This window comes from Vidua chalybeata, chromosome 19 (assembly GCF_026979565.1).
Source record: "Vidua chalybeata isolate OUT-0048 chromosome 19, bVidCha1 merged haplotype, whole genome shotgun sequence".
NCBI lineage: Eukaryota > Metazoa > Chordata > Aves > Passeriformes > Viduidae > Vidua > Vidua chalybeata.
This window is the reverse complement of record NC_071548.1, coordinates 4,363,614-4,391,088: the sequence shown is the minus strand read 5'-3', so window position 1 is coordinate 4,391,088 and position 27,475 is coordinate 4,363,614. Positions and strand designations below refer to the sequence as shown.

Genomic DNA, 27,475 nt, shown 5'->3' with positions numbered 1-27,475 from the left:
CAGCCTCAGGTCATTCAGTGAAGGGTGGGATAAAGGCAGGGGTGACTCTGCCCTCAGGCAGGATCAAGAGGTTCCATGGATCCAAGTATTTGGCTTCTCCTTCTACTTGAGACTCTCCAAACCCTGTCTCCTCCCGGGGAGGGGCTTGAGCGGCCCATCAGGGCACCAGCCCAGCTTGTCCTCCCCCCTGCCACACCAGCCATCACCAGAACAACCAAAATCCCCCAAAACTGCTGTGTCCCCATGCCCAAGAAGGGAGAAGAGACCTTGTGCATCTCATTAAATACAGGTAGAAATTTATTAAGGATGGGGGGAAACCCACAGCTTTTTAAAAAAGTATCAAAAAGAGACAAATGAGGTGAGGTGTCTGTCTTTGGCTGGAGCAGCAACTGGAGGGACATAGTGGGGCTGAAAACTGGCCCAGGGTGGAGGGAGGGATGCAGGGAGGGATGCAGATGCTCCTGGGCTCACTCAGCAAGTGTCTGTGGAGAGGAAGCCAGGCTCTCAGCCCTTGAATATTCATCCCAGGACATCCTAACTGGGGCATTCCCACCTACCCCCACTTAAAAGCACTGAGGCCTCCAGCACCAAAGCAACACATCTCAGGGGAGAGACAGCCTGGCACCAGCCTGGGTCCAAACCAGCCCAGAGGGATCACCTGGACCCCAGGAAGGACCTGCCTTCGTGCCATGGCTGGGGGGAAGGAGGAGCTGCTGGGGAGAGCAGCCCAGAGCCGGGGGCAGGTGGCAATGTACAGCCTTGGGCAGGGAAAAGGGAAGGTGACTGCCCCATCCTGCACTTCTCCATCTGACCAGCACCACTGGAGGAAGGAAGGGCTGCCTGGGTCTCCACGCTTTGAAAAAAGCAAAGGGGAGACAGCAGGGACTCAAGGCAGAAGGTGGGAGCACCGACAGCTTCCTGAGAGGTCTGTGGGCTCCAGAAGCAGCCACACGAGCCCCCCAGGGGGTTTTTCTCCATGTCAACCTCCCACCATACCTCCCACCTCCCACTACAAACACGGTCCTTGCCACTCCTCCCCTTCCAAAAGGAGAAATTCACTGAAATAAGGGAAGGAAAAGCCCCCTGTCCCAAGTCCTGCCTCTCCACCCAGTGAGGAGCCAGGTGGGAAGGCACAAGCCTCCTTGTGGACCTCAGGGGGAACAGGACTGAAAAATATCTTTGAAACTCAGCCCTGAACATCTTGGAGCCACAACAGAGACTCGAGGGAGCCCAAAATGGGGAAACCCTGTGCCTAAAGAGCTGTGGATAAAAAGAGTTCCCCTGCAAAAAGGGGGTTGTGTTCACAGTATGAGCTGCAGCGCTGCAGGGCACCGAGGTGGGATGGGGCAGGCAGAGGCACAGCCTGGAGATTCAGCAACTTCACCCCAGGACTGGGAGTCCAGCCTGGCCATGGATACACCAAAATCCCACTTCCTTCAGCCCCTTCCCCACACAGGCAGCAGCCAGAGTCAGTCCCCAAACCAGTTACAACTTTCCAGCATCAGGAAGGAGCTCCAAAGGGGTTCAAGGCAGGGCTGGCTCAGTCCCGCTTCCCCAGCATTGAGCAAGGGGTACCCCAAACCCACCATCCCTGAGGATGGAGCCATGCCCAGGATCTGCCCCATCCTGGAGCAGCCACCACCATCTCCCACAGGCTGGGGAGGACCCACCCTGTGGGAAACATCGCCCGTCCCAGCCCCGTCCCTGCCAGCAGGGTCAGTGCAGGACCTGCTCCAGCTCGTACTTCTCGCAGAACTTGCTGGTGAAGGGCAGGCAGGTGAGGTACTCCACCCAGCGCCAGTTCACGGGGTACACGTAGAGCCACACCACCAGCGAGGCGAAGAGCCCCACGAAGACCAGCAGGGACACGATGATCATGGCCCGCTTGCGGTACTTGTCCACCGTGCCGAAGGTGATGTAGGGCAGGAAGGCGAAGGACAGCAGGAGCCCGCTGAGGAAGCCGAAGAGGTGAGCGATGTTGTCAATCCAGGGCAAGAGGCCACAGATGAAGAGGAAGAGGACGATGCCAAAGAGGTTGAGGAAGGCTTTCCAGGGTTTCTCCAGCACTTGCCAGCTTTGGAAGAGCTCCACGAAGAGGCAGGCCAGCAAGCCGAACTGGGAGCCAGCAGGGCCCACCTGCAGGGATGGGGGAAGTCAGGGCTGGACTCTGTGTCACCCCAGACACACCCCATGTCCCCCAGGGATCATCTCCTCCCCTAGCAAAGCGTGTTTGGCTCCTGCATCCCTGTGCAGGATCCTGCATGGGGCTCAGGGGTGGGAGCCCTGGCACAGGAGGATGAGGAGGGGAGCAGAGCGGTGCTGTTTTGGCAGAGCCGATACTTTCTGTGACTCAGCAACCAGACAGCATCGCCCCCTCGCAGACCACAGCCCCATCCTGGCACACCTGTGGGGGGATTAGGGCCCTTGGCATGATCTCATTTAAAGCCTGACAGGGTTTGGCTGGCAGCAGATTAGCCATCTGCCTGCCCAGGGACCACGCACGCTCATGGACACGTGGTGACATGTGACACACACGGCATGTGCCAACACCACACGTGGGGCAGGGATGCCCCCTCCCCCTCTCCCTGGAGCAAACCCTGCCAGGGGGTGAGAATCTGTGCTCCAGCCCCTTCCCCAAACCTCTGCCCAGGATGGGGATGGAGAGAGGCATCCTTTGGTCCCTGGGAGCTGACAGGATTTGGGACAGACCCCCAAACCCTCACCTCTGCTCTGTAGGGTAGGAAGATGGCGCTGGCCAGGTTGCCCGTGATGCCACTGAGGATGAAGATGATGGAGATGCGATGCCAGCCTGCCAGCTTCTCCAGGTCCCGCAGCACCGTCATCTGGAACGTCACCGACACCAGGCAGTGGATGATGCTGGGGGAGAGGCCCTGGGTTAGAGACCCCTGCCCAGCCCTCCCACCCAGTGCACGGGGCACGAGGCAGCTCACAAAACACCCCCACTGAAGGCAGTGTCATCATAGTATGGGAGTGCCTTTCCCTCTTCTTTCCCAGCCCATCCCAGTGGGCACTCCAGTGCCCAGTTCTCCCATCCTTGTGGATATGGGGGCTGTGGCTCACCCGGCATGCAGGAACAGGGACAGCCACAGGCGGTAGAACTGGTCAGGGACCTCCGGGTTCAGGAAGGGCAGGAGCCCACAGACCTCGTCCAGGCAGTGCACCTGCAAAGGCAGCAGGGTTGTCCCCAGAGCCACAGGGAGCAGAGGATGGGTCACAGGGATGGGTTGCCAACGATGCCATGTGGCACCTGTGAGTGGATTCTGGATGGTGTGGGGCACCCACATTGCCACGGTGCTTGTAAAGGTGCTTCCTGCCCCACACCAGCAGGATGGGCACAGCAGCCTGGCCAATAGCCGGGCAAGGCAACTTGCATTGCTCCTGCTCACGCCCAACCCAACCCTGACCCATTCCTGGTAGGACACTCTAAAGCCCTTTGGCATCAGCATGGCTGCCAGCATTGTATCCCACATGCCCTGCCATGCCTCCCTGGCCCTGCTCACCTGCGAGCAGAGCGTTGCCTCCTCGTGGAAGTAGCCGTGCATGAAGTCGCAGTACTCCCGCGTGGTGATCTCGCAGCTGCCAGGGGGCAGGAGGGGGCTCGCTGGGGGCAGGGCACACTCAGGACACCCCTGAGCATCCCCTTCTGCTCCCAGCCTGCTGCCACTGTGCTTCCCACCCCGCAAGGCTCTGTAAGCTCCCTCTGCCCCCAGGCACAGCTCTGGACACTGATGGGACAACACAAGAGCGGGGAGCCAAGCCGGGTGCCCCCTTTGCCACAACCCACCTGCCCTTGGTGCCGATGCAGCAGGGCCTGCCCTTGATCTCGCAGTCCAGGTGGGCGAAGCCAGTGTGGTTGGTTTTGGTCTCGTAGGTGCAGATCTAGAAGCAGGAGGGAAAGGAGCCCTGGTCAGAGTCTGGCCCCAGGCTGTCCCTGCAGACCCCTGCCGGGCTCATTGCCACTGCCACCATGGGGCCACCAGCTGATGGTGGCACCGGGCTCTTACCGGCCACTTGGTGATGTCGTCCGGCCACACGTGGGGTGGGTTGGATGCGGGCTCCTCACATGTCCTAGGAGGAGGAGTGGGGTGAGTTGGGTGGGTCCCCCCAACACATCCTCCCTACAGACCAGTAACCCCCCTCAGGCACAGACACCTCTGGGACCTGCCTCGATCCTGCCCACCAGTGGGTGCCCCACAACACCCCACAGCAGCTCCTTCTGCAGGTGAACTCCACAGAACTCAGAGCTGTTGGACAACCCCACCGATGCCCACGGATGTTCCCATCCCAGCAGGACAGGGACAAGCACAACACAACCTGCTGCTGCCCGTGTTAAGGACAGGCTCTGCCTCAGTTTCCCCACAGATTCCCTCTTTATCACTCTCCTACAGTGTGCAAAAACCTCCCATACTCTCGGATAAGAGGATTCAAGGCATCCAAGATGGAAAGGCAGCCCCTTCTGCCATGTGCCACACACAGCCAGGCCACCTCCACCCAGCTGCAACGTCTACCTGGGGTCCTGGTGACACACAGCCCCCGAGGTCCGCTTCTCTCCCGAGCCCAAGGCTGGTGCGTTGCTGCCCGGCCACTTGATGAACGTTGCCAGTGTCTCCTGCAGGGAGCATGGAGAGACTGAGGATGCAGCAGGGAATGCACGGCTCTGACCCTGCCTGCATCCTGCCCTGGTGCAGTGCAGGGCTGAGATGGTTTCCCCTGCTTTCCCCAGGAATCCCCAGCCCTTCCCATGGCAGGGGCACGCACCGAGCAGTCCTGTGGCAGGGTCTGGATGCAGCCTGAGTTGTCGTTCTGGACGCAGCAGCCAGAGCCCCGCTCCCGGTCCCGCTCGCGCTGGATGAGCCGCTCCACCTGCCGGTCCTTCCGGATGCAGGGGGAGAACTTGGCTCCCAGGTGGATCAGATCGATCTGGCAGGGAGATGCCAGTAAAGGGGATCCTTTGTCTGTGCACCTCCCTTCGCTCCAGCCATCCCCAGGGAGAGTTTAGCAGGGGCAGGGGGTCTTCACAGGCAATAGACAAAAGTCTCTGTCATCCCAGTGGAGGGAAGGCAGGATCATCCCACTGTGAAGCCACATGTCCCAGTGGGATGGGGGCCCGGGGGCCTAGGGGCCCAGGATAGCAGGCTGAAGTGAGGAGGTCAAGCTCTGCCCCCCTGAGGAGAGGAGCACTGCAGAGAACCACCTCAGCTCAAGGCAGGGGAAGCAGAGGGCAGAGCGTGAGACCAGGGGCCAAGGGTCTGGCAGGGTCCTTACCGAGCTGGGCCCAATCCAGAAGTTTTCCTGCTGGATGTACTTAACGCTCTCATAGACACCCTTGTTCCTCAGCACCTGCCAAGAGAGGCCAGGGTCAGCTCCCACTGAAGGGACGAGTGCTGAGGGGTGCACCCCTGTCTCCCTCCACTCAAAAGGGGCTGAGCAGCCCCTTCATCTGAGGGGAGGGGCTGCTGGGTTCCACCAGCAAGGCAGGAGAGGGGAACAGCTCTGCTCCCACCACATATTCTGCTGCAACATGGTGAGGCTTGTTCCCTTGCCCTGGCCATTTCACAGAGCCTCTCATATGCTGGCTCCCAGTGTCCCATGGTGTCATGCTCCCACAAGATGCTCCCAGTGCTTGCAGGGAGCATGACACCATGGGACACTGGTGGTTACAGTCCCTCCCAAAGGATGGCTCTTAAACTTACTAACTCTGTCGTCACGTGCTGGGCGAAGCCAATGGGGGCAATGCCGTAGGTGCCGATGACCAGCAGGGTGATGAGAATGTGGACAAAGGTGATCCAGTACGTGAAATACGGCCTGGAGGGGACAGGACCCAAAATTGGTCAAAGATGTCTGGCCAAAGGTACTCTGCAGTCCCCTAGACCCTGATCCCCAAGCACTGAGGGGGACACACATGTGAGTCGGGGTGTCCCGTGCCATCGGTGCCCCTCACCGGTGGCTGTCGGTGATCTCCAGCTGGGACTGCACGATGCTGCTCAGGCTGCGCCGGTAGGTCCTGTTCAGCCACTTGCCCACCACCCCCAGCCCGTAGTAGCGCTTCTTGCGGTCGAAGGCGAAGTGCTTCACTTTGGAGGCGATGCGCCTGCCCCGCCGCGGGGCCGGGCCCGTGCTGCCCGACACCGAAGCCAGCCGGACGCCCTCCCGCCTGTCGAGAGAGGAGAAACCCATCACACCTGCCAAAAAGGACCAGCTGAGAAACAGCCCGCGGCCAGAGCCCCGAGGATGCCCTGAGATGAGGCTCTGGGCACCTCCTCTCTCCATTCTCCATCATCATGGAAGTGCCTGGTGCTCATGGCTGGGGACATTGTCCTGCCTGCAGCAGGGCACCGCCCTGGGCAGCCTTGGGGGCAAGACCTGCTGTGGATTGGTACTCACGGGGTGGGCTGCTCCACCTCAGGGGACACCCTGGCATCCTCTGCCACCTGGTGCATGCGCAAGTACGTGGCCGATAGAGGAGGTGACTCAAAGACGTCATCGGGCATGGAGTATGTCTCATCGTGCATGTCCATCTGGAAGGGGGATGGATATGTGTCCTTGGATATGTGTGATGGGTCAGAAGTCCCCTGACTGAGCATCCCCCTGGCCAGGGGGAGCGGGTGATCCCCAATGACATCCCACTAGTGGCCCATCACAGGGTGTGAAATGAGCCTGGATGGCAACATCATTCCCTGTCACGCCCAAGGGCCATCACCAAGGCTGGGGCACAGCAGCCACCGATGCCTCTGTCACTACTGGGTGGAGTGCCAACACAGGAGTCCTTGTGAGTGCCCAGCTCCACACCCAGCCCCCTGTGCAGGGCACTGGGACAGCCCCAGCTCCAGCAGCCAGCATGGAAAGTTGCTTGCCTTACTGAAGAAGGACGAGTCCAGGGTATCAGCAGCATCCACCATGTCCTCGTCCATGAAGCTGGGGTACAGGAAGCTCCTCTTGCTCCTTCGCTTGGGAGCCAGTGGCTCCAGGACAGAGCGCCCCTTTGGCAGCACAAGCAAGGAAGGTAAGCAACCAGAAGCCCTCAGTTTTTGCAGCACTGAGGGTTTCTCAGATCTTCCCTCTCGAAAGCCAAGTGCAAGGATTAAATCCCAATCAGCCACCATAGCCCCTCGTGTGGGGAGGAACTGGCAGAAGATGCTGCCTTTAGCTCCTCAGAATCCACACTGGACCATGGCCACGTTAGTCAGCATGACAAGTGACCTTTGAATTCATCTGGTCTCATACCCACAAACCCATCCCCAAGGTTTGCCCAGGGCTCCTCAGAACCAAGAAAATTGCTGGAGAGGTTTCATTGCCCCTCAGCAAAGGAACCCAAAAGTTGTTTATTTCTCAGATTGTCCAATTTCCACCAAAACTTCTACTTTTAAGTAGAGCTCAGGTTAAAAAAACCAATCTCATCCCTCAAACCCGCGCTGGAGAGACAGAAGTCTCCATGCAAAGCAAACAGCCAAGAAACAAAGATGATGGGTGAAGGACAGAACTGAAACCCAGCTTAGGAGGATGATCCCCCTCACACTGCCCAAACTCACACGGAGGAGGGCTGCGGCCGCCTTGAAGCTCATGTGGGCGACAGACTCCCTCTTCCTGCGCGGCAGGCGGCCGTAGCCCGAGCGGATGCTGTTGAAGGACGCCAAGGAGACAACGCCGGGGGTGAGCGGGGGCAGGACGTGGTGGGGCGTGTGGGGACGGTCGGTCTCGTCGGGATGGCGGAAGGGACGGCCCCTGGCCAGCGGGTCCACGATCTGGGGGAGGGAAGAGGGGTCAGCGCAGGCAGAGCAAGGCTGGCAGCGGGACCCCTCACCCCGAGCTCTACCTTGGGCATCTTGGCGGGCTTGGGCGACTCGGTGGCTTGGAAGGAGGGCACCTCCTGGCTGGGCAGCTCCATGTCGCGATAGGCAGGCTTCAGCTTGCCGTACCTCATGCTGCAGTGCTGCAGGCTCTTGCGCTGCCACTGCTGCCGCTTCCCCTCCCAGTCGCTGCTGACGCCGAACCACTCCGCTGTGCCCCTGGACACAGGGTGGGCACAGCTGTCACACAGCTGTCCCCCACACCACGTACCACCGTTCCACCCAGCCATCCCCTCTGCCAGGCGGTTGGGGTTGGGTTGTCTCAGCCCAGTCTGCAGCAGGGCAGTTTTGACCTGGCTATGGGTCAAAGGGAAGTGGCTCTTGCACTCCTTTCTGAGACATAACTCTCCAACCCCACCTCAAGTCCTCTGCCAGTACCCACAATGTCCTGACATGGGCCCCTCTGAGTGACCCAGCCACGGCTGGAGCCCAGCCTGCCCTCACTTGCGGATGCTCTGGGACAGGGACGTCTGCCGGCGGAAGCCGGGCCGGCGCTCCGGGCGGGGCTCCTGCAGGCTCTTGCTCTTGCGGTAGATGGGCACCTTGGAGGGCTGGAAGGCAGAGCAGGGCATCAGGGACAGGATGGCAGCTGGCAGCCCCCCGAGCCCAGCGTGGGACGGATGCAGCTCCACCACTCACCTCCTTGCGGGCACCATCCTCCTCGGCCTCCCGCGGGGGGATGACAATGGAGAGGTTGGGGGGCTTCTTGCTCTGCAGGCGGCTGCTGCTGGAGCGGCCGCCCCCGTTCTTGTCCCCGGCTGACATCTTGGGCTGGTGGTGGTCGGCAGGCTGGCAGAGTGCAGGGAGTCAGCCACAGGGGGAGAAGTGTTCCCCCAGGGGCTTGTGTGTGAGGAAAGGCTGGGTCCTAGTAGGAGATGGGGCCTCATCAGTGGGACGTCACCAGACTGAGCCCCCTGTGTCCCTGGCTGTGCTGGTGAGACCTTGCCATCATGAACCCACCTGCTGCGTCCCCAAAACCCACATTCCACCCCTGAGTTTGGGTGGACAGGAAGGCTTGCATTAACCACTCATTCCCAGTCCCCCGGGGGTCACCAACACCATCCCTTCACCTGCTGGGAGTAGGGCAGGGATGGCAACAGTGACCAGGTCAGAGCATCCCCATCATCCTAACACATGCCTGTGGGACACCCAGGTTTCACACCCCACCTGGATGAGCCTGACCATGTGCCTTGGAAATATGGGGGATCCCAGCAATCCCTGGCCAGGCCCACAGCACACAGCTGCAGCACACGGGAACACCAGCCCTCCCAGTTTGGCAAGGGAGCCAAGGGGAGATCGCAGGGGATGTCTGCAAGGAGGTCCTCTTGCCTGGACAGGGTGGGAAGGGAGAGGATGCACAAGGTCTGAAAACACCTGATCCACTTCCCCACATGCACCACAGCTCCCATGTGTCATTTGTTGGGGTGCCCCATGAAGGGCAGATGCAGGACATTTCCCTCTGGCACGTGCATGCACACACGAGGCTGGGAGACTGAATCCTCCCCGGCACCACGTGCAAGGGGAGGGAAGCTTAACAGCCAAGACATGGTTAATTCTTCAAGAAATCCCCTCCCAAGGGTCCCTGCAGCCAGCTCTACCAGGCAGGGCTTGCTTTGCAGGAAAAGTAATTCCATCAGAGTGCAAGAGAACAAGTTCCAGATCCTATTAGGGACTACGAGGGCAATCAAAAGGGGGGCACAGCCCTCTCTGACCTCTTCTGTTTGACCATGTGCCAGTGCCTGGGGGACTCACACAAGTCTCACAGCACCTCTTGTCCCCCAGGAGAGCCACGGCCATGGGAATGGTGTCACCTGCCACGTTTGCACAGTGCCACTGGCTGCAAAATGCCAGCTTGATCCACAGGCCTGGTTCCTCTCCCTGCCCGAGATCCCAACGACCAGACTCCTCCAGCTCTGCTCTCCTTAGGCAACATCACTTGAGCAACCAGATGAGTGACTGAGATCCCACCAGCCCCTTCTGCAACAGGATCCCATTGGCAGCCCATTCCCAAAGCAAGAGTCAGGGACAGGGACACTTCTGCAGCTCCCTTAGCACTTGGAGTCCTGAACACAACCCTCCCCTTAGACCACACCACAAGCAAAATCTGGCTTAAGGAGCATGGGGTGCGCAAGGGATCAGCTTCGTGGGGAAGCAGCAGTCCAGAACCAGCTCCCCAGGGAGGGGAAAGCCTGGAGTCAGCAGCGCTAGCGGGAATTGCTGCCCTCCATCAGCTCCTGCATTAAAATGGGTGCTGGGCTCCCTCTCCAGCACCAAAGCTAGGAGCAATCAACTCCCAAATTTCCCCTGGGAGCTCAGCTAGTGCTGGTCCCCACGAGGGTCTCCTCACCTCATAAGAGTGACAGGGATCCTGTGCAGTGATGGCAAACACCCACAGCAGCCTTGCTCTGCCTCTGTCCTTCACGCACGGGAGCCCCGGGACATGGCCAAATTCCTCCTGCAGGGAGAGGCTGTGATGAAAAACCACGCATGGGAAAGCAGGCAAAGGCTGCAGGAGCATCCTGGCAGAGGGAGAGCTGAGCTCAGTGCCCCCTAGACCTTGGGGGCAGGGCTGCAGGTGGCTGGACACCAGGGACAGGAATCAGCCACTGGCACAGGCCAGCAGGAGGAGGAAAAGCTCCCATTTACACTAATGCTCCATGGTAGGGAATAGCATGGGGCAGGCAGGGAGTTTTCCCCTGCTGCTGCTTTCCTGTCTCTTGGGAAGCAAGACACCCAGGAAGAGCAGGCATGGAATACGAGTGCCTCACTTGGGTATTTCATAGCTGCTAAACTGGGAGAGTGCCAGCCCCAGCAAGTAAAACTTTCCATCCCATTGGTGAGCTGGAGGCTCTGTTTGTTTTCCTTCCAGGGCAGCCAGCAGTGAGCCCGAGATGGCAGCTGCTCTGGAGAGCTGGGAATGGGAACACACTGGGGTCAGAGCAAAACCTGGGGCACCCTCATCCTCCTCCAGCTCTGGGGAATGGCTCTGAGTAGTAAGAACCAGCACAGCCCGAAACACAGAAGTTGGAGCCAAATTTTTGCACAGCCCCACTCTCACACCCCTGTCCCAAAATCCCATCCCCAATTGCTCCCATCACACCCCGGACAGCCCCAGATCTCTGTGCTTCCCAGCAAAGCAAGTTTGGAGCACATTTAAAATCCTGGTCTCGCTTCCCACCAGCTCCCCACGCAGGGGGTGGAGGGCTGGACTGGCCTCTCCCGAGGTGACTCAGTCCCGGGGGAGCTGGCACAGCCTGGCGGGCACCTGCTGTCCAGTCACGGTCACGCGGCCGGAGCGCTGGTCACGGCTCTGTGCCTCGGAACACTTGGCATCGAGTGGGAGGGGGAGGAGGGCAGCGGACCCCGAGGGCTCTTTGCCACGCAGGTTGGAGGCAGCAGCCACCCCCTGAGCACAGATCCTGAGCCACCAGGAGCCTTATCCTGTGCCAGGCAGAGAAATCCCCAGTGGATGGTGCTGGGGAGGTGTTTTCCAGCTCACCACGTGCCTGCTGCTGGTGCCCAAGCCCTCTGGAGCTGGCGTGGCAATGGGCCAGACGGTACCTCCATGCAGACACAGCCTGCCACAAGCTTGGGCCTCCAGATCCCCTGTGGTCCCAGGTCCCTGTCACCCCCCAGCCCCGGCACGGAGGGCTGTGCCACCAGGAGCACGGCTCCCTGCCCGGCAGTCCTGGCACCAGCCACCCCATCACAGGGCACAGCTGGGCTGCAGGTCCCCAGGGAGCCTCAGCCCAGTCCTTGGACACTCAGGGTGGACGTGGTGGCTTTGTCCTGGGGACAGAAAAAGGAAGTGAGAGGCAACATGCAGAGCTGACGTGGGGGGATGGCTGAGCACGTGCCCTGTTGCAGGGACAAGGCAGGTCACAGCAGCAGGGGGTGACTTGGGGTGGGAGGTGGCAGCCACAAGCATGTCCTGAGCTTGGTAGGAGCTGTGCTTTGGGCTGGAAGAAGGGTCCTGGGGGCAGCACATTGTCACTTTAGGCTGGAAAAGATCTCCGTGCACTGGGGCTGCTGCCATTGCTGGAGCGATAAATGGGCAGGGCGTGGAGGGAGGACCACCTGGTCTGGTTGGTAAGAAGAGATCCCCCACTTTCACCATCTCCCCTCCCAAAGCTCTTGACCACTGAAGGTCACCAAAGCCTGACATCCAGCAGTGAGGGACACAGCCTGTGCTCCAACAGCAGCAGGGGGGTGAAGGCCCCTCCCTTTCCCAAGAGGGCAGATGTGTTGGCATCACTGGGAAGCAACTGGGATGAGGTTTGAGCCTTCAACCAAAAAAGGCACAAGGAAGGTGACCAGGGCTGGCTCCCAGCCCCGGGGCAAATCACAGCAAGCACTGACCAGAGGAAGCACACCCAAGGAAGAAAGTGATGGAAAAAATGATGTGGTTCATACAAAGTGTCACCGCAGGACACGCTGGGACTGTCCAAGCAACACAAAGGGACCATCAGCAAGGCCAGGTGAGCAGAACTGGGACAGCCATAGCACAAGACAGCAGAGAGAACCCTGTAGAGCAGCCCTGGCTGGAGTGGGGTGTGTGCAGTGGGTTCATGGATGCTTGGAGAAGGATTGGGATCTCTCTCCCCAGGCTTGTTGGCACTGGGGGAAGGACATTACTGCAATAACACTGTCTCCATTTGCTGCAGTTCAGGTGGAGGACAAAGCAGCTCTGAGCCACCCAAGGGTGTGGGGCAGGGAGTGGGACCCCCACAAGCACCCATGATACCCATCACCCTGAGCACGATGAGCCCCAGCTCTTCCTCTCCACCTCCATGGGCAGGGAGAAAGGGGCCAGACATGCCACAGGGCCCCCAAACACCCCCGCAGCCTCTGCCACTGCTGGCACCCAAGAGCCCATCAGGCAGAGCTACTGCTGCTGCTGCCCATAAATGATTAATGAGCACGTTAAAGACCTCTCTCAAGGCTGGAGCCGTGTTAAAAGGTGCTCCCAGTTATTAAGAGCTCCAGATAGGAAACTCAATTTGTGCAACTGCTCTGAGCATCAAGCTCCTGTGGACTCACACCCGAGCAGAGAACCAGCACCGTCTCTGCTTCTGCTCCCTTTCAAAAAGCTTTTTACCATTTTGCAGTCTCAAGTTTCCGGGCTGGAGAAAAGGAGCCAAAGCACAAACAGCTCTTGAAATAAAATCATATTATTGGAGGAAAAAAAAAAAGAAAAGCACTCCATTTTTTCCCCACGTGTCTCAATCCTGTCACAAGAGCACTGGATGGCAAAACTGAGACGCAGGGTTTTGCTCTGAGTCTTGAGAGAGGCCCTCTGTGCTTCAGAAGGGATGGTTAGCCGCCCTCTCCCTTATCACTGAGCCACACGGTCAGCATGGACACCCACAGGGGCTTAAATCCACACCTCCGTGGTGGCTGGGCTAGGAAGGTGGGGTCCGGATGAGTGCTGAGATCCCGTCTGATCCCCGGGGCGTCCAGGCAGCCAGCACACGCCTCACCCATGGCACCATTAGAACATCCTCTCCCGTTCTCCTCCGTCGGGAAGGCCATTGGGCAATGGCAGCAGGTTTGCCGAGCTGGGAGCTCGGCACGCCCCAGGAGGAAGGAAAGCGGCTGAGGAGACAGAGCGTGGTGGGTGGGGGAGCCCCGCTGGGCCCGCTGATAAGGAGAGCCCTGCACGGGGACACAGGGACACGGCGAGCGGGGCCACTCGCCCCACTGCACACGGCAGCCCTGCTGCGAGGGCTGGAGGGCCGGGAATGTGGCCCTGGGCTCCCCCAGGAATGTGGCCCTGGGCTCCCCGGCAGTCCTGGGTGACGCCATCCCTGTCGGCACGGAGAGGGAAGGATTTGCCTGCAGTGCCTGGGAGCGGGTGGAAAAAGCCATGTGGAGGGTTTCCCACAGCCCAGGCACAGCCCATTTCCCACTCTCGTTAATTTTTATCAGCACAACGACCCCCACCCACCCCAGCAGAGCAAGTGTTGGCACCCAAAGGCTTCCCAGCCTGCTGGGGTGGGCAAGTCCCGGTGGGCTGGGGTCCCTCTGTGCCACCGGCCACCCACCCCACGTGTCCCCACCTCCCTGGGGTCCATGCACCCTCACAGCACAACAACCCCAAGCAGGCAGCACTGCACAAACCCATTCTCTGCTCCCTGCAAAGGTGGTGGGAGCTGCTGGAGTGGCTGTGGCTGCACAAGGGGACCCTCAGCCCACTGGCCTCTTCCTCAAGCCAAGTGAGGAACACGCACGTGGAGATTTTGGGTCACCCCAGCAGCTTTGGGGAGAGCAAAGGGCCAAAATCTCCAGGGAAGTGCAGAGGGAAGTGCAGCAGCTCCGCTGGGGAACGTGCAGAGGGGTCAGCTGCTCCACAGGCAGGGTCACAGACACACAAGGAAAGCTCTTTTTCGTTTTTCCCCAGCCTACCAGGATTGATTTAACTTGGTTTTATCTAAGAACTGATTAATTACTCAAATCTACTCCAATTCCTTATTAGCTTGCCTTAAACACAGAGTGCACAGACATGATGGTGCAAGTGTTTCAGCCCTGGTTGCACCTTCTGGAAGGGGCTGAATGGTCCCAGGTCGGTGTTTACCCAAGAGAAGGGACAGCCTGCCTGCAGGCCATGTGCCTGCCATCCCCATGCTGCAGGTCATTACTGAGTTCACTCCCACTTCCCTCCTGGAAGCAAAATTCTTTGTATGAAAGGTCAGTGGGCCGGAGGGGACACTCCTCCCTCTGGTTCTTCTGCTGAACACTCATTCTTCCAGCAGCTTTTGGTGGCAGGGCTCTGGCTGGGCTTGCAGATTTCCCCAGTCCCCTGCTGCCTGTTTCAGAGCACACTGAGCCACCCAGACCAGCACAGGACTGGCAGAAATGCCCCATATTTACAGAGGGTTCCCTTCCCAGGCTCTGACCATCCCCACACTGTGTGGGAGGCAGCAGTGGGAGGTGGTGCTCAGCCCTGTGCAGGAATTTGGCTCACCCCAGGGATAAGATGAGCCCTGGGCTGGCAGCAGGATGAGCCCCCTTGGCTGCAACTCCCTATCTCTGGGAACAGACTCCTTATCTCAACACAGCCATTCCAAGGCTTTTAGAAAGTGCTCCTCGCCCTGACAGGCCCTTTGCAAAGGGGGAGCCCTGGGTGGACAACAGCAGCCTCCTTCTTTCCCATTCCAGGGCCAGCAGCTCCCTGAGGAGACGGGAAAAGGACATTGTGGTGTCCCTTTGGTCTGTGGATGGAGACACCTCTGCTGGCAGGGGGCTGGAGGCTGCCCCCAAACACCTCATGAAGTCTCGGTGCTCCCTGGCCCCAGGACAACTGGGGGAAGCTGCTCCTCCCTCGTCCCAACCAGCAGCAGCCAAGCGTGGGCGGGCCACTCCTCGGCTTCCTTCCTTTCACTCCCGATTGCAGGAGGCCCGAAGCACCGAGACCTGCACCCCGCAGAGGAGAGGCTGGCTGGGAGCAGCTCATCCCCATCCAGCACGGTGCTAGCCTGGCACAGGGAATCCCACACTCACTGGTACCGACGGAGTGCGATGCTCTTCCCACCACAGCATCTCCATGGACCTGTGCCAGCCAGGCACTTTGCAGCCTCTCAGCTGCCAAGAGCTGGAGATGGGGTCTCCTCAAACTTCTTCATGCTCCTCCTGCCTGCTATCCCACCCTGGCATGCTGCACACCACAGCACAGCAGGGGCTGGAGATGCTGCTTTTTAAGGAGCCACCTCCACGTCCTCCCCAGGAGAGCTTGGACTGGGTTAAGCCACCCTGTACAAGAGGTGACTGGTTATGGGATCACCCTTGGGAAAGCTGTATGACAGCAGCACAACCCTGGTGACACATCCCTGCTCATTCCATGGAGGAGCTGAGGCCAGGCAGGACATGCTGAGGGTTGGGGATTTCCCCTGGCTGCCCATGGGCACAGAGTGCAGCCTTTGGGCTCACACGTGACAGGAGGTCACTCCCAGCCCTGCCTGGCATTTCTGCAGGAATTCCCTTAGAGGAATATCTCCATCAGGGCCCCAGCACAAGCTGCAGCATGACACACGGGGAGTGAAGCCAGCCCCACGGCGTGGGAGGGGGCAGTGGCACACTGGGCATCTTGGGGAACACCGGCCACATGCCTTCTGTCCCAAGTGGGTCTGTCAGACCAGAGGAATTACACCAGGAAATATCACTTTTAAGCAATAAATCAACAAAAAACAAACCAACAGAGGCTGCTTGAAGGAGGCTCTATTGCCCTGGGAGCTGCAGCAGCTGAGAAAGGTGCCTGCAGATAGGAGGGATGGTCCTGTGGGATGGCTGTAAGGCAGGAGCACCCACTGGGGGACCACACAGCACCCATCTGAATGGCTCCTCACAAGGCTGGGCATTCAGCACAGAGCCCATGTGCCCTCCACACTGGTGGGTTTCTTCCTCCCATCCATTGTCAGCAGCTTGAGAAAAGGCCAAGGAGCATCCCTGGGCACTGTCCTGCTCCCTCCTGTCCCATGTCCCAGGGCAGCCTCTGGCAGCACAGCATCAAGTGGGTTGATTTATACCGTCACTCCCCCTGCCCCCAAGGCACAGCCACAGCATCAGCCCTGCTCTTGTGGCTGCACAAACTGTCCCCGAGGTGATAAGCCGTGGTTTCACTGGACACCTCGGTGCTTTCTGACTCCTTTGTGGCATTTCATGTGGGGAAACTGAGGCACTGCAATACAGTAAGGCTCCCTGCCTCCACACCTCACTGCTGCTCCACAGGCAGGGAGCTGGCTCCTTCTCCATCGAAGCCCACACAGCTCTCCCAGTTTTAAGTTCCTGGAGGACGAGGGTGGAAGAGGAAGCCCTCACATGCAAACCCCATAAATATTTGCTCCCCTGCCCTCTCAGAGCAATTATTTGGGGGTTTCCCCAGTCCTCTGCTCAGCTAACGTGACCAGTGCTCCACAGTGCCTTGGAGTGCGAGGGGGACACAGGGTCCTGTGTGGTGGGCAAGCAGAGGGCAGGGTTGGCCCTGGGTCCATTCTCCACCCTAAATGCCTCATTAAGAGAGCAACCACCAAACAACTGCTTTTTTGTTGTTTTTTTTTTTTTAAGTAACAGGGATTAAGTGGGAAAAAGGGGTACCAGTGCCAAGGGTTTCCTGCATACCCACCAGCACACACAGAGCTCTTTAGGAGGACAGGAAATGACCATAACTCAAAGCACTGCATACCCCCAAATGACCACAACTGCTGGATGCCTGTAATTAAAAGGGACTGTGCCCACCCCTGCTGGGAGCTTGTTGTGTTATCAGACATCTCACAGCCAGCAGGACAGCGGAAACCGAAAGTCATTAGGTAAAAAGCTCCTCAAGAGGAGGAGAGTTCATGATCCCATCACTTGTGGGCTCATAGAGATTTAAGTAATTAATTTTCAGTTTCACTAATTGACTCCTTCAGTGCTGAGCCCCTGACAGCACCAAACCTGCACTTGCTCCTCTGGGTTATGTCCCTCCAGGACTCCTAAAGCCCACAGAAAATGTGGAAATGCCTCACGAGCCCCATATTTGTCTGGGCAGTTCTGCAACCTCCCCAGCAGCTGGTTCTCCATCAGCTGTCTCCTACTTTCTTTGGTAATGAGCTCTGTTCTGATTCCTGGCTTGTCCCAAGGGCTGTTTTCAGCTCAGGAACAACCTAAGGGAAAGAATAAGGATGTATTTGGGGGATCCCTGAGCTTCACTGTAAGAGCTAAACAGGAGCAGCATCACAAGGACAAAAACACGGAACCAGAGGACAGCTTGTCTTTCATCCCAGCCCAAACACAGCCCACATTCCCCAGGTCCCCCAGTGCATTCCCCCGGAGGAGACCCAGCAGTCCCCTCCCCTCCGGATTCACGCCCCCATGCTCTGCATCCCCAGCTCCGAGCTGCTCTCCCAGCATCCACAGGCATCTATTGTTCCTGCAGCGCCGCTCTCACACACCGAGCACTCACACGTGCACGGCAGAGCCAACACCGGCTCGGCCCCATCTCGCAGAATTTGCATCAGGGCCCTGTTGTGGTGTCAAACCCCACTCTGTGGTTTGCCCTTTCTCACTCTGGGGCTTGCAGCACCTCCAGGTGCCCCAGAGCAGCTGCACTGGTGCCTCTGCCACATGAGCAAGCAGCAAAAAGATGCTGATCACCCCATTAACTGCAAAGGAGCTGGGAAGGACAGAGCCCAGGTGCAGCCAGAGCACCAGGGAGCCACACGTGAAGCCAGAGCTGACCAGGGTAGCAGAGGCAGCTCTGGTTTCTCCCAGGCTCAGCTGCAGCTGAACCCTCCAGCTCATTTTGGAGGTGGGACAATTCCAAACTGGTTATTTCCCACTTGGGAAAAAGACAGGAGCCGAAGGATGCTGCTTCAGAGAGCACAATGGAGTGAGCTGAGTGGGCAGTGTTTCCTCACTCAGGACAGCCATGGCACTGTGGTGGGGTGCACTCCCCAGTTTCCCAGCCAGGCTGGAGGCTGTGTGCCCAGGACAGCAGCAGCATGATGAGTTCACCCTGGAAATCCCCAGGAGCAACCATCCAGGGACTGGGAACGTGCAAGCAGGAGAATGTCCTGGCTCCTTGTGCCGAGAAGGATGACGCCACGCTGGGGAAGAAGGCGGACACTTCCTCTTGCCACAGGGACCCAGTGGTCACAGTGCAGCCTCTCAGGTGCTCATCCCCCTGCAGGACGTGGGCCTGGGGGGCTGAGCGAGAACTGCAGGGTCTCAGATCACCGTGGGCACCACAACCTGGCTGTAGAAAGCCTGCAAGGATGGTCTCTGCCCAGTCCTGCTGGCCTGGCAGCAAGGCAGGGCAGGATAGGGAAAAGCTCAGCTTCACCCCCCATCCCAAACCTGGAGGATCAACAGCAAAAGTCTGACTAAAATACCCACGCACAGCATCCCTCTGCTCCCGGCGGGATGTACACACGGACGGAGGATGACCCGACCCCCTGCTCTGTAGGGATCTTGTTCGCCTGCGAAGGGCTGGTGGCAGCACTCGCCACTCCAGGCAGCACGTGCGAGCGTCCCAGAGCCCTTCAGCAAACCTCAAAGCAGCTACAACAACAAAGCCCCGGCGGGCGGGAGGATGCCCGGGGTCAGCGACCCGGCCCCCTCCGCTGCCCACCTGCCGCTCCTGAAGGGCGATGCCAGCCCCGCTCACCTGGGGAGGGGGAAAACCAGCAAACACAAACCAAAAGCACCCGCCCGCCTGGTTATCGGGCCATCGGCGCCAGAAAGTAGGTTAGAGCTTTCCTCCCTGCCTCGGCCGAGGAGCGGGCAGGGTTTTCTCTCCGGCCGGGTCACCCCGCCGGGACACGCACCCACTTCCCCCTGTGATGGAGAGGAGGAGGAGGAAGAGCCCGGCCCCCGCCATCCGTCCGGATGCCCGCGCTGGAGGCGCGGGGCAGGGCGCGGGGCACGGCCCCGGGCAGGGAGATGCGTGCCGCGCCCCGCGCCCCGCAAAGTGTCCGGGGTGGGACGGGGCAGCCCCCGCCAGCCCCGCGGGGCCGGGGCCGGGCCGGGCCGGGCGGGAGGCGCGGGGCGGAGGAGGAAGCTGGCGGGACGCGGCGCTCACAAAGCAGCAACAAACCGGGCAGTCACGGAGCGAAGCGGCGCGGAGGCACCGGGACCCCCGCCCCGCACTGCTCGGCTCCCCTGCTCGGCCCCGCTCACCTCGGCCCGCTGGCGGTCCTGCCCCCGGTGCCACTCCCGGTGCCGGTCCCGCGGCAGCCGCCGCCGCCTCCACCTGGGCCGGGCGGGGCTGGGGGCGGGCCCGGGGCGGGGCCCGGCGGGGGCGTGTCCCGGGGCGCGGCCTGGGGCGGGGTCTCCTGCCGCGGTCCCGCCGGGCACCGGCCCCAGCTATGGGGAATCCTCCGTGGGGAATGAGCCCCTGCGGTCCCCGCGGCACCGGGAGCTGGGAGCCGGCACCGCCGCTACCGGCACTGTCAGGACTGGGCGCTAGCGGGAACAGCTGCTATAAGAACCGGCCCCTCTTAGGACTGAACGCTATTAGGACCGGGCACTATTAGGACCAGTCACTATAAGGTCCTAATGGACCTTTAAAGTAACAATGAGGTATTTACAAGTTTTTGTATATACCCAACTCGCTAAACATTCTAGAATGAGGAGGTTACTCTGGAGGTAAATTATCAAAGGTACGTAGAAGTGTTAAGTTTAACATTAACAGCCATTGAAAATAAGGAGGAAATCAGCGAAGAGATATTAAGACAAGTATTTTCAAGGGTATGGGCCTCTGATGTACCAGGGAGGGCAAAATACGCCCCCTCCCCGAGTAATCAAGCTTAAAGAAGGGACACAACCAGTAAAAATTAAGCAGTACCCCCTGAAAAAAATAGGCAAGAAATCAGCCCAATAATTGGTAGTACAGGACTGAGAGCTGTCAATAAGATAACAAAAGCTTTATATCCTGTAGTAGCAAATCCATATACTTTATTAACTTGTTTAACACCTGAACTAACCTGGTTTACTGTTTTAGATCTGGGAGATGCTTTCTTTCTTTATAAGGACTGGTCACGATTGGAGTTATACGCTATTAGGACTGGTAACCATTAGGAATGGTCATTACTAGGAACGGTCGCCATTAGGGCTGCTCAGTATAAGAACTGGTCACTATTAGGACTGGTCAGCATTAGGACTGGGCACTATTTGGACCAGCCACTATAAGAACCAGGCACTATTAGGACTGGTCAGCATTAGGACTGGTTACTGTTAGGGTCAGCCCTCTTAGGACTGATCACTATTACAACCAGTCACCATCAGGACTGGTCACTGTAAGAACTGCTCAGTATTAGGACCGGTCATTATTAGGACCAATCACTAGTAGAACTGGCCACCATTAGGACTATAAGGCATGTCCAAGGGGTCCTCCTGACCCCACATCCAAGCGGTGGGCACTCCGAGGTGGCAGGCAGGGGCAGGCTGGCCCAGCCCCGCGGGCTCTGCGGGCTCAGCCTTGTCCCGCTGGCCGGGCCGGATGTGGTGACGCCCGGCCGGGCTGGGGCAGCGGGCAGCGGCCGCAGGGCCGGTCCTGTCGGCTTTCACAGCCTGACTCATCCCGGGGCTGGCAGAGCTCAACCCCTCGGGAGCTGCACCTGCTCCATCACCATCAGTGCTGGGTTGTTCTTCTACCACAACAGCCTCACATTCAGCTCCCTCCATCCCTGAGGGGGAGACTCGGTGCTGGCAGGATGTGGGGGCTGAGGAGAGACCTTTGCAGGGTTTGGCACGGCTGTGTTGCTGAGGGGTCTATACAGGAAAATATGTCCTGGATTTTGCCACAAAATAAATTCTTGATTCACAACTGGCTACAGGTTCCAGATGAGCACCAGATGAATTTACAGCTGGGATCAGACAGGACCAGGAATTTTATGCCTTGCTATCCAAAACTACAATTTGCCCTTATATTTCTTTTCCCTGCACACCCATGGTGCTAAGCCTGACCTTGGGTGGTGCAGCCTGGATTCACTGGTGCCTGTTAGGGCGCTGAGCTCGCACTCTCATCAGCCCTCCACCTTCCATGGCTTCACACTCAGCAAATCTGCTGCCGGTTCCTGGTAGAAAGGAGGGTGGAGGAAGCTTTTGGTTCCTGCCGGCTCCTTTGAAGGTGTGGTTTGAAGCGGGTGGAGAAGGGAGAGCCCGGCAGGTGCCAGGGTGGGTGTCTGGGCACAGACAGCCCGACGCGGGCACTGCCGGGGGGGTGGGGGTGTTCCCTGCCTGTGACTCAGGGGTGAGCAAAGGGTGAGGTGCAGGTGGCAAGCGGGGACCTGTGCCAAGGTGCCAGGTCTTCTCCCTGCATCTGGGGAGAGGCAGAACAACCTTTGGGTGAGATAAACAACATCTGACAAAACCCGTCACTGCCGCGGCCCTTGCCTGCGTTCTGCTCCAAGCTTGTGTCCTGTGGGATGTGTCTTTCCATGGAGGAGCCAGGTGGGATGGCAAAGCCCTCAGAGGGGAAGAGAGGAGGGTCACTGCCACCTGTGCCAACCCTGCTGAGCATTGGGCAATAAGGAAGCAAAAGAAATGACTGAAAAACCCCAAGGCAGCAAGAACAGGGTGTTGCGTCACTGCTGGGGAGACGCTCTGCAGAGCACTTCCCTTTGTGGAGCAAACGGCTCCACAGCCTGGCCAGAAGTGTTCTGGCTGGTCTGTGTTCCAAGGAAAGCAGGGAGGGGACACAGCACTGTGTATCCCAGGGCTGGGAGGCCATCCTATGCAGGGTGCTGGAAGCCCCCAGAGCCATGTGCTGGGCCCAAGGCTGGGATCTCTCAGCAAGAGATATTCCTCCCTCTTATGCCATGAAATCCTCCAGCGTGGGATCTGTCCCCCGCAGCCCAGAGCCAACAAGGTCCTGCTGCTCACTGCCCACCCAAGGCTGGGAGGGGGCTGCTGCTGGGGCAGGTCCTGTCCCTGGGTGTGGAGGAACAGTGCAGGAGATCCGAGCAGCATCAGGCTTCTCTAGAAACCACAGCAGGGATGGTTTCAAGGTATTTAAAAGAGGCTTTTCAGGGGCCAACTGAGCCCCGCTTTCCTTGGCCTTGTACCCTGTATCAGCAGATGAGATTTGTGGTCCCTTCCAACTCAAACCATCCTATGATTCTATTGCCATTCAGGTATGTCGTAAGAAGGCATGGCAGCTAGTTTTTTTCCCAAGGATGCTGCTGAACAAACCCAGGGGCCAGCGAGGCTGTGACATGTGGCATCAACCCCGCTGTCGTGTTTTGGGAGAGCTGGTGGAGCTGAGAGGCTCCTGCTCCCTGTGGAAAAAGAGCTCTGCATCCTGTGGGTTTGATCTTCCCCCTCACCAGAAACCTCCAGCTGTGGGACATGGGTGGAAAGGTCCAGTATTATGGGATGTGCTGGAACTGGATGGAACTGGGGGAATGGTGTTTTGGGTGGGCTCCCACCTGCAGAGGAGCTCCAGGAGCTTGGCATCAGCTCCAGTGACTTTTCAGAGGAAGTGTCATGAGGATGCTTGGGACAAAAGATCCCAGTTTCCACAGCCTCAGAGTTTTTGTGTTGTAAAAACACCACACTCCCATCCCAAGGCTGCAGTCCAAGGTTTTCTAGTCATTCCAACTTCTTTCTTAAATATCCAGGATTCTTTTCCCCAGTATTGGCTTTTTATGAACCCCCATATGGATGTGAGACCCCTCTGCTTGTCTTGAGTTGCTCCCACACGAAGGCAGATGGGTTTGGTTTGTGTCCCCACAGCCCCTCTGGACACCCGCCCCCCCCCCCCCCCCATCCCTTCATCCCTGGATCTCTAGGGACACAACCTGGGGGAAAAAACCTGCGTTCCTGCTGCCACCATCGCCCAGGGCCCTCTGGAAGCCGGCAGAGCCCCTGCGGGGCAGTGCCAGCGCCCGGCCCCGCAGCTGGATGTGCCGCGCTGCTGTTCCCGGTGCGAACGGCAGAGGCCAGGCCGTGGCCGCGCTCCGAGCGGGATGGAAGCTGCTCCAGCAGGGATGGAAGCTGCTCCAGCAGCAGCAGGGGATGCTCGGCCTCTGCCATCGCTCAGCGCTCCCTTCCCTCTCACCTCCTTGCCACCAGTGTCCGCTGGTGCCACGCCGGGTGTCACAGCTGTCACCCCCGCCCAGCTGCTGATGACACCAGGAACCCTGGGGACAACGTGGCTCTTGGTGCTTCATGCAAAAACAGGAGAAGTTTCTCTTGTCGGGCAAACTGGGAACTCAGGACTGGTTCTGGGAGGGCAGAGCACACGGAAAGCTCCTCCAAAGTCTTCCCACCGGCATCGCAGGGCTGGTGGCAGCGGTGCCACCCGGCTGCGTGGCAGATGGAGCTTGTGGTGTCATTCTCACCTGCCTCAGCCATCGAGGGGCTGGGACATGGGGACCAGCAGCCACTGCCCACCCGTGCCATGCTCTGGAGCTGCCCCCGTGCCCTGGCACCCCAGCAGAGACAGGGATGCTCCTGTTCACCCCAAGTTCACAGCCTGGGCAACTGGGGGACCCTGACACCCATCCTCATAGCTACTGTTACCCTCAGATCCTGACTGAGCCACCCAAAGCCACAGATATTAGTGGGAAAATCTGTATATTTACCCCTTTCAAGCACTCCTGCCCTCTGGCCCTCCCTCCCTCCCTCGGCCAGCCTACAGTGGGAAAGCATTAAGAAATAAAACAATATCAAATGTAATCAAAGGCAAGCTGGTGGGAGTTTGTCTTCTGGGGTTTCCTCCTCTCTTATTGCTTTCTCAAAGAATAAACTCTTGGGAGGACTCCGGAGTGATTTAGTGGAGCAGGAAAGGTCAGGAGGCTGGGAGCTGCCTGCTCCCTCAACTCAGCAAATTCTATGATTCTGTGACTCTGTGAAATAACCTAGGATTGTCCAGCCTTGGGAATTTTTCTTCTAGTGACTGCTCAGTCAGATGTCAAAGCTGGGAATAGCTTGGCTTGGTGGGGACCTGTTTGTGCCCCCGGCTCTGGGGCTCGGTCAGCGGGAGCTGCTGGGACCGGGGCTGGGGCAGAGGATGCTCCAAGGATGCCCTGGAGAGGAGGAGGGATCCAAGTGGGCGAGTTCACAGCAGCGCGGAGGAAGCGCTGACCTTTGAGAAGCGATCTTCCTCGCCCACTGCTATTTATCCAGCATTCCCAGGGCTCCTTCTGCCGCGCCTGCCGGGGTGCGGGGCTCGGCGGATCCGCGGCTGGCTGAGCAGAGGCTGCAGCGCGGTGTTTACCTGCATTCACCTCCAGAGAGCCTCCCCGCCCGCCGCCGCTGCCGAGCCAAGCCGCACGCAGCAGCTGGGCCGGGGCAGGAAGCAGAGCTCCATCAGCCCCGGCCGCTCTTGGCTGGGGGGCCAGGGGGGTTTAACACCCCAGGGGAGATGGGGGCTGGGTAGAGAGCAAGGCTGGACTGCCGAGACAGGCCCTTCCCCTGTGCATCGTTAGCAGCCCCACGTCTGCTGGAACCACTTCTCTCCACAGGCACCCCAGTAGGCACAACACCTCTGCAGACACCCCAACCCTGCAGGTAACCCCTTCTCTCATCCCCCACAAACCCTCTGCCAGCTCCTGATCCAAAAGGGAACCATGGCACAGAGAGGTTTGCATGGAGCAGGGAACAACCACTGTTTCACTGACCTCCTACTCAGCCACCACCATGAGGATTATTTTTATATCAGGTTCCCCAAACTGACAGTACCATTTCCAGGATCTGCTTCCTGCATCTTGCACTCTCTCTTCACCTCTCGACCTGGTGCAGATGTCAGCCAGTGCCCTGGCAGATACAGGCCAGGGACTACATTTTATGTAGGTATATATAAAATATAAAAAAAATATTAAATCCTGAGTATTATCATAATTTGCTGGCTGCAGAGCCCCAAGTGGTGAACAGCTCTTGGCAGACAGATGGGGCATGGGCTTTCCGAAGTTCAAAATAAATCAATTTATCTGCCCGTGCACTGCCTGGCTTTCATTCCAGCCAATCCTCTACCAAGAAAACAATGAAAAAAAGTGAAAGCATTTGTGGTTATTTACTTAAATATCCAAAGAAAGTAAATGAAAACCACACTATTCCTTAGAAAAGTATCCTCAAACCAAATCCCTCTGCTGTATAAATATAAACTATAGCAATGTGGCAGAGCCCGATGATTATTTTATTTCAGGATCTGTTTGGAACATCAGCCTTGAAACAACAGCATAGTGGGGCAGTTTTCCAAAGCTTTCCCTTAAAGAAAATACATTTGTCAATTAATGGAAAGGATTAATTGCAGCAGCGACCGTCCCACCTATTTCGGGCTGGGAATCCCCCCAGCAGCAAAGTCCTTGGGTGATCTCTTGGTGAGAGATGGGGATATTCAACTGGAATGTGTTTTTTTGGTGGTTTGTTCCCCAAGGAAAGGGCGGTGGGTGCTCATCAGAGAGGGGCTGGCAGTGGCCCCCCAGGCCAGCAGGGAGCAGAGGGGGCTCCTGTCTGGGCACGGTGCCGCCTCTCGAGGTTCAGGTGTCCGGGAGCATCCCGGTGCCCTCGGCGCTGCTTCCTCCAGCGGCCCCCGGGGGGTCCTGAGGGTGATTGGGTTGGGCTGGGGGCCATGGCCTCACCCCGCCGTGTCCCTGGCACCGTGGGGGCAGCTCCTGCACGTGGAGAAAGCGTGATTTCCCAAACCTCTGCCCTCCCTGTGATCCCAGCCTTTCTCTACAGCAACCCTCCTCCTGCTGCTGGTCTTCTCCCCATCCTCCCTCTGCCCCCGGCTTTGCTCTCTCTCAAGAGTGCCTGGGAGAAGAGAAACCCGGCTGTAAATTAACCGGGAGGATTTTTCAGTCTGAGATGTGCACTTCCCCCCTTCCTCCCCCCCCCCGCAGCGCTGTTATTTCATCTCTGCTGCCAAACTCCCGGGAATTAATCCCGGCCGGCGCTGACAGCGTTTACATTCAGCGCTGCTCAGATAAACCATATCAGCCGGCGCAGCTGAAGAGGAGCCGGGCATGGAAGGAAGGGCTGGCTCCTGCTCAGTGTCAGCCCCACTGGGCTGCGAGGGTGTTTTCCTGCCTTTTTTCTTCTCCCTGGGGGCTTTGCTCAGAGTGAGGAGCCACCAAAACCACCACGCTGGTGAGGGTGGCCATGGCAGGGTTCATACAGTGAAGCCTGGAGCTCCTGGCTCTTATCCTGGTGCAGATAACACAGAAGGAGAAGGAACATTTCCTTCAAGCTGGTGGAAATCTGCAAGCTCTGTCTCCCAAGGCTTCTCACCCTGTGCCACCCCACACCCGTGGGAGCACTTCTCCTTACTGCCAGCTTCCATGGGATGGGGTTTCCTAGGAATTTCAATAGCCATATTAAAAACTGCAGTGCAGTTCTTGCATATTCTCTTTCCTAATCTCCCCCTGCAGCTGTATTTCTGCCTGTCCCTCACAGTGACCTCCTGGCCCTCCCCTCAGCTGTTACCAGGTGCTAGCAGGATATAGACACACAGTGCAGATGTGTCACCTCTGATCCCACACCAGCACCGGGATGGTGAAGCCACCACGCCCCCAGCTTGTGACAGGCATTGGGCAGGAGCACTGGGCCCCCTGGCCACTGGTGGGGATGGAGAGGCTTTCCTGGAGCTGCAGCACGGCAAGTGGACTAGGAGCACACCCAGTGCCATGCCTTAGCTATCAAATTCCTCCTTCCCTCCATCTCCCAGCCCACAAAGCATCACTTGGTCACCAAGGTGCTTTCTCAGAGCTGGACCTCCACCAGCTCCCTTGGGTGAAGGGTGGCTCCTGGAGAGCAGCATCCCCAGGCTGGGACACCTGGGAACAAGGTGGGTTTAGCACTCCATGGGCACAGGGCAGTGAGGGTGGGAGCCCACTGTCCCAGCCCCTGGGCCAATTTTCTGGTGTGGTGTGAGTCTCAGCCTCCTTTTCCACCAGCACTTGCAGAGCTCTGGTGAGGCCACAGGGCCTGGGTCACAGTGTGATCGTCACAGCCACCCTGACGTGACAGGATCTGGGGGTAAATATTAGTACGAAGTGAAGGGCTGTGTACATATTTTCTCCCTGCAAGGTAATGCTGAAATTCCCTGCTCCTTTTCAACAAGCTGTTAGAAAAACAGCCCCATTTTAGCACCCTCTGGCCACTGCTGGTCCTGGCTACTCTCAGCTCAG

At 58.6% G+C, this 27,475-nt stretch overlaps 1 protein-coding gene across 1 annotated transcript; it reads right to left on the bottom strand.

Annotated features, from left to right (window-relative positions):
• Positions 1 to 274: 274 nt before the first annotated feature.
• On the bottom strand, positions 275 to 19,597 carry RHBDF2 (rhomboid 5 homolog 2). Its single transcript, XM_053960486.1, is given in 19 exon segments — positions 275 to 2,136; positions 2,724 to 2,877; positions 3,082 to 3,182; positions 3,522 to 3,597; positions 3,806 to 3,900; positions 4,026 to 4,089; positions 4,530 to 4,630; positions 4,780 to 4,941; positions 5,287 to 5,361; positions 5,715 to 5,826; positions 5,963 to 6,175; positions 6,406 to 6,539; positions 6,876 to 7,001; positions 7,551 to 7,763; positions 7,835 to 8,027; positions 8,313 to 8,447; positions 8,449 to 8,657; positions 10,216 to 10,323; positions 19,521 to 19,597. Coding segments are annotated over 17 exon segments (2,559 nt in total). The 5' UTR covers positions 8,634 to 8,657; positions 10,216 to 10,323; positions 19,521 to 19,597; the 3' UTR covers positions 275 to 1,716.
• Between the last annotated feature and the right edge of the window lie 7,878 nt (positions 19,598 to 27,475).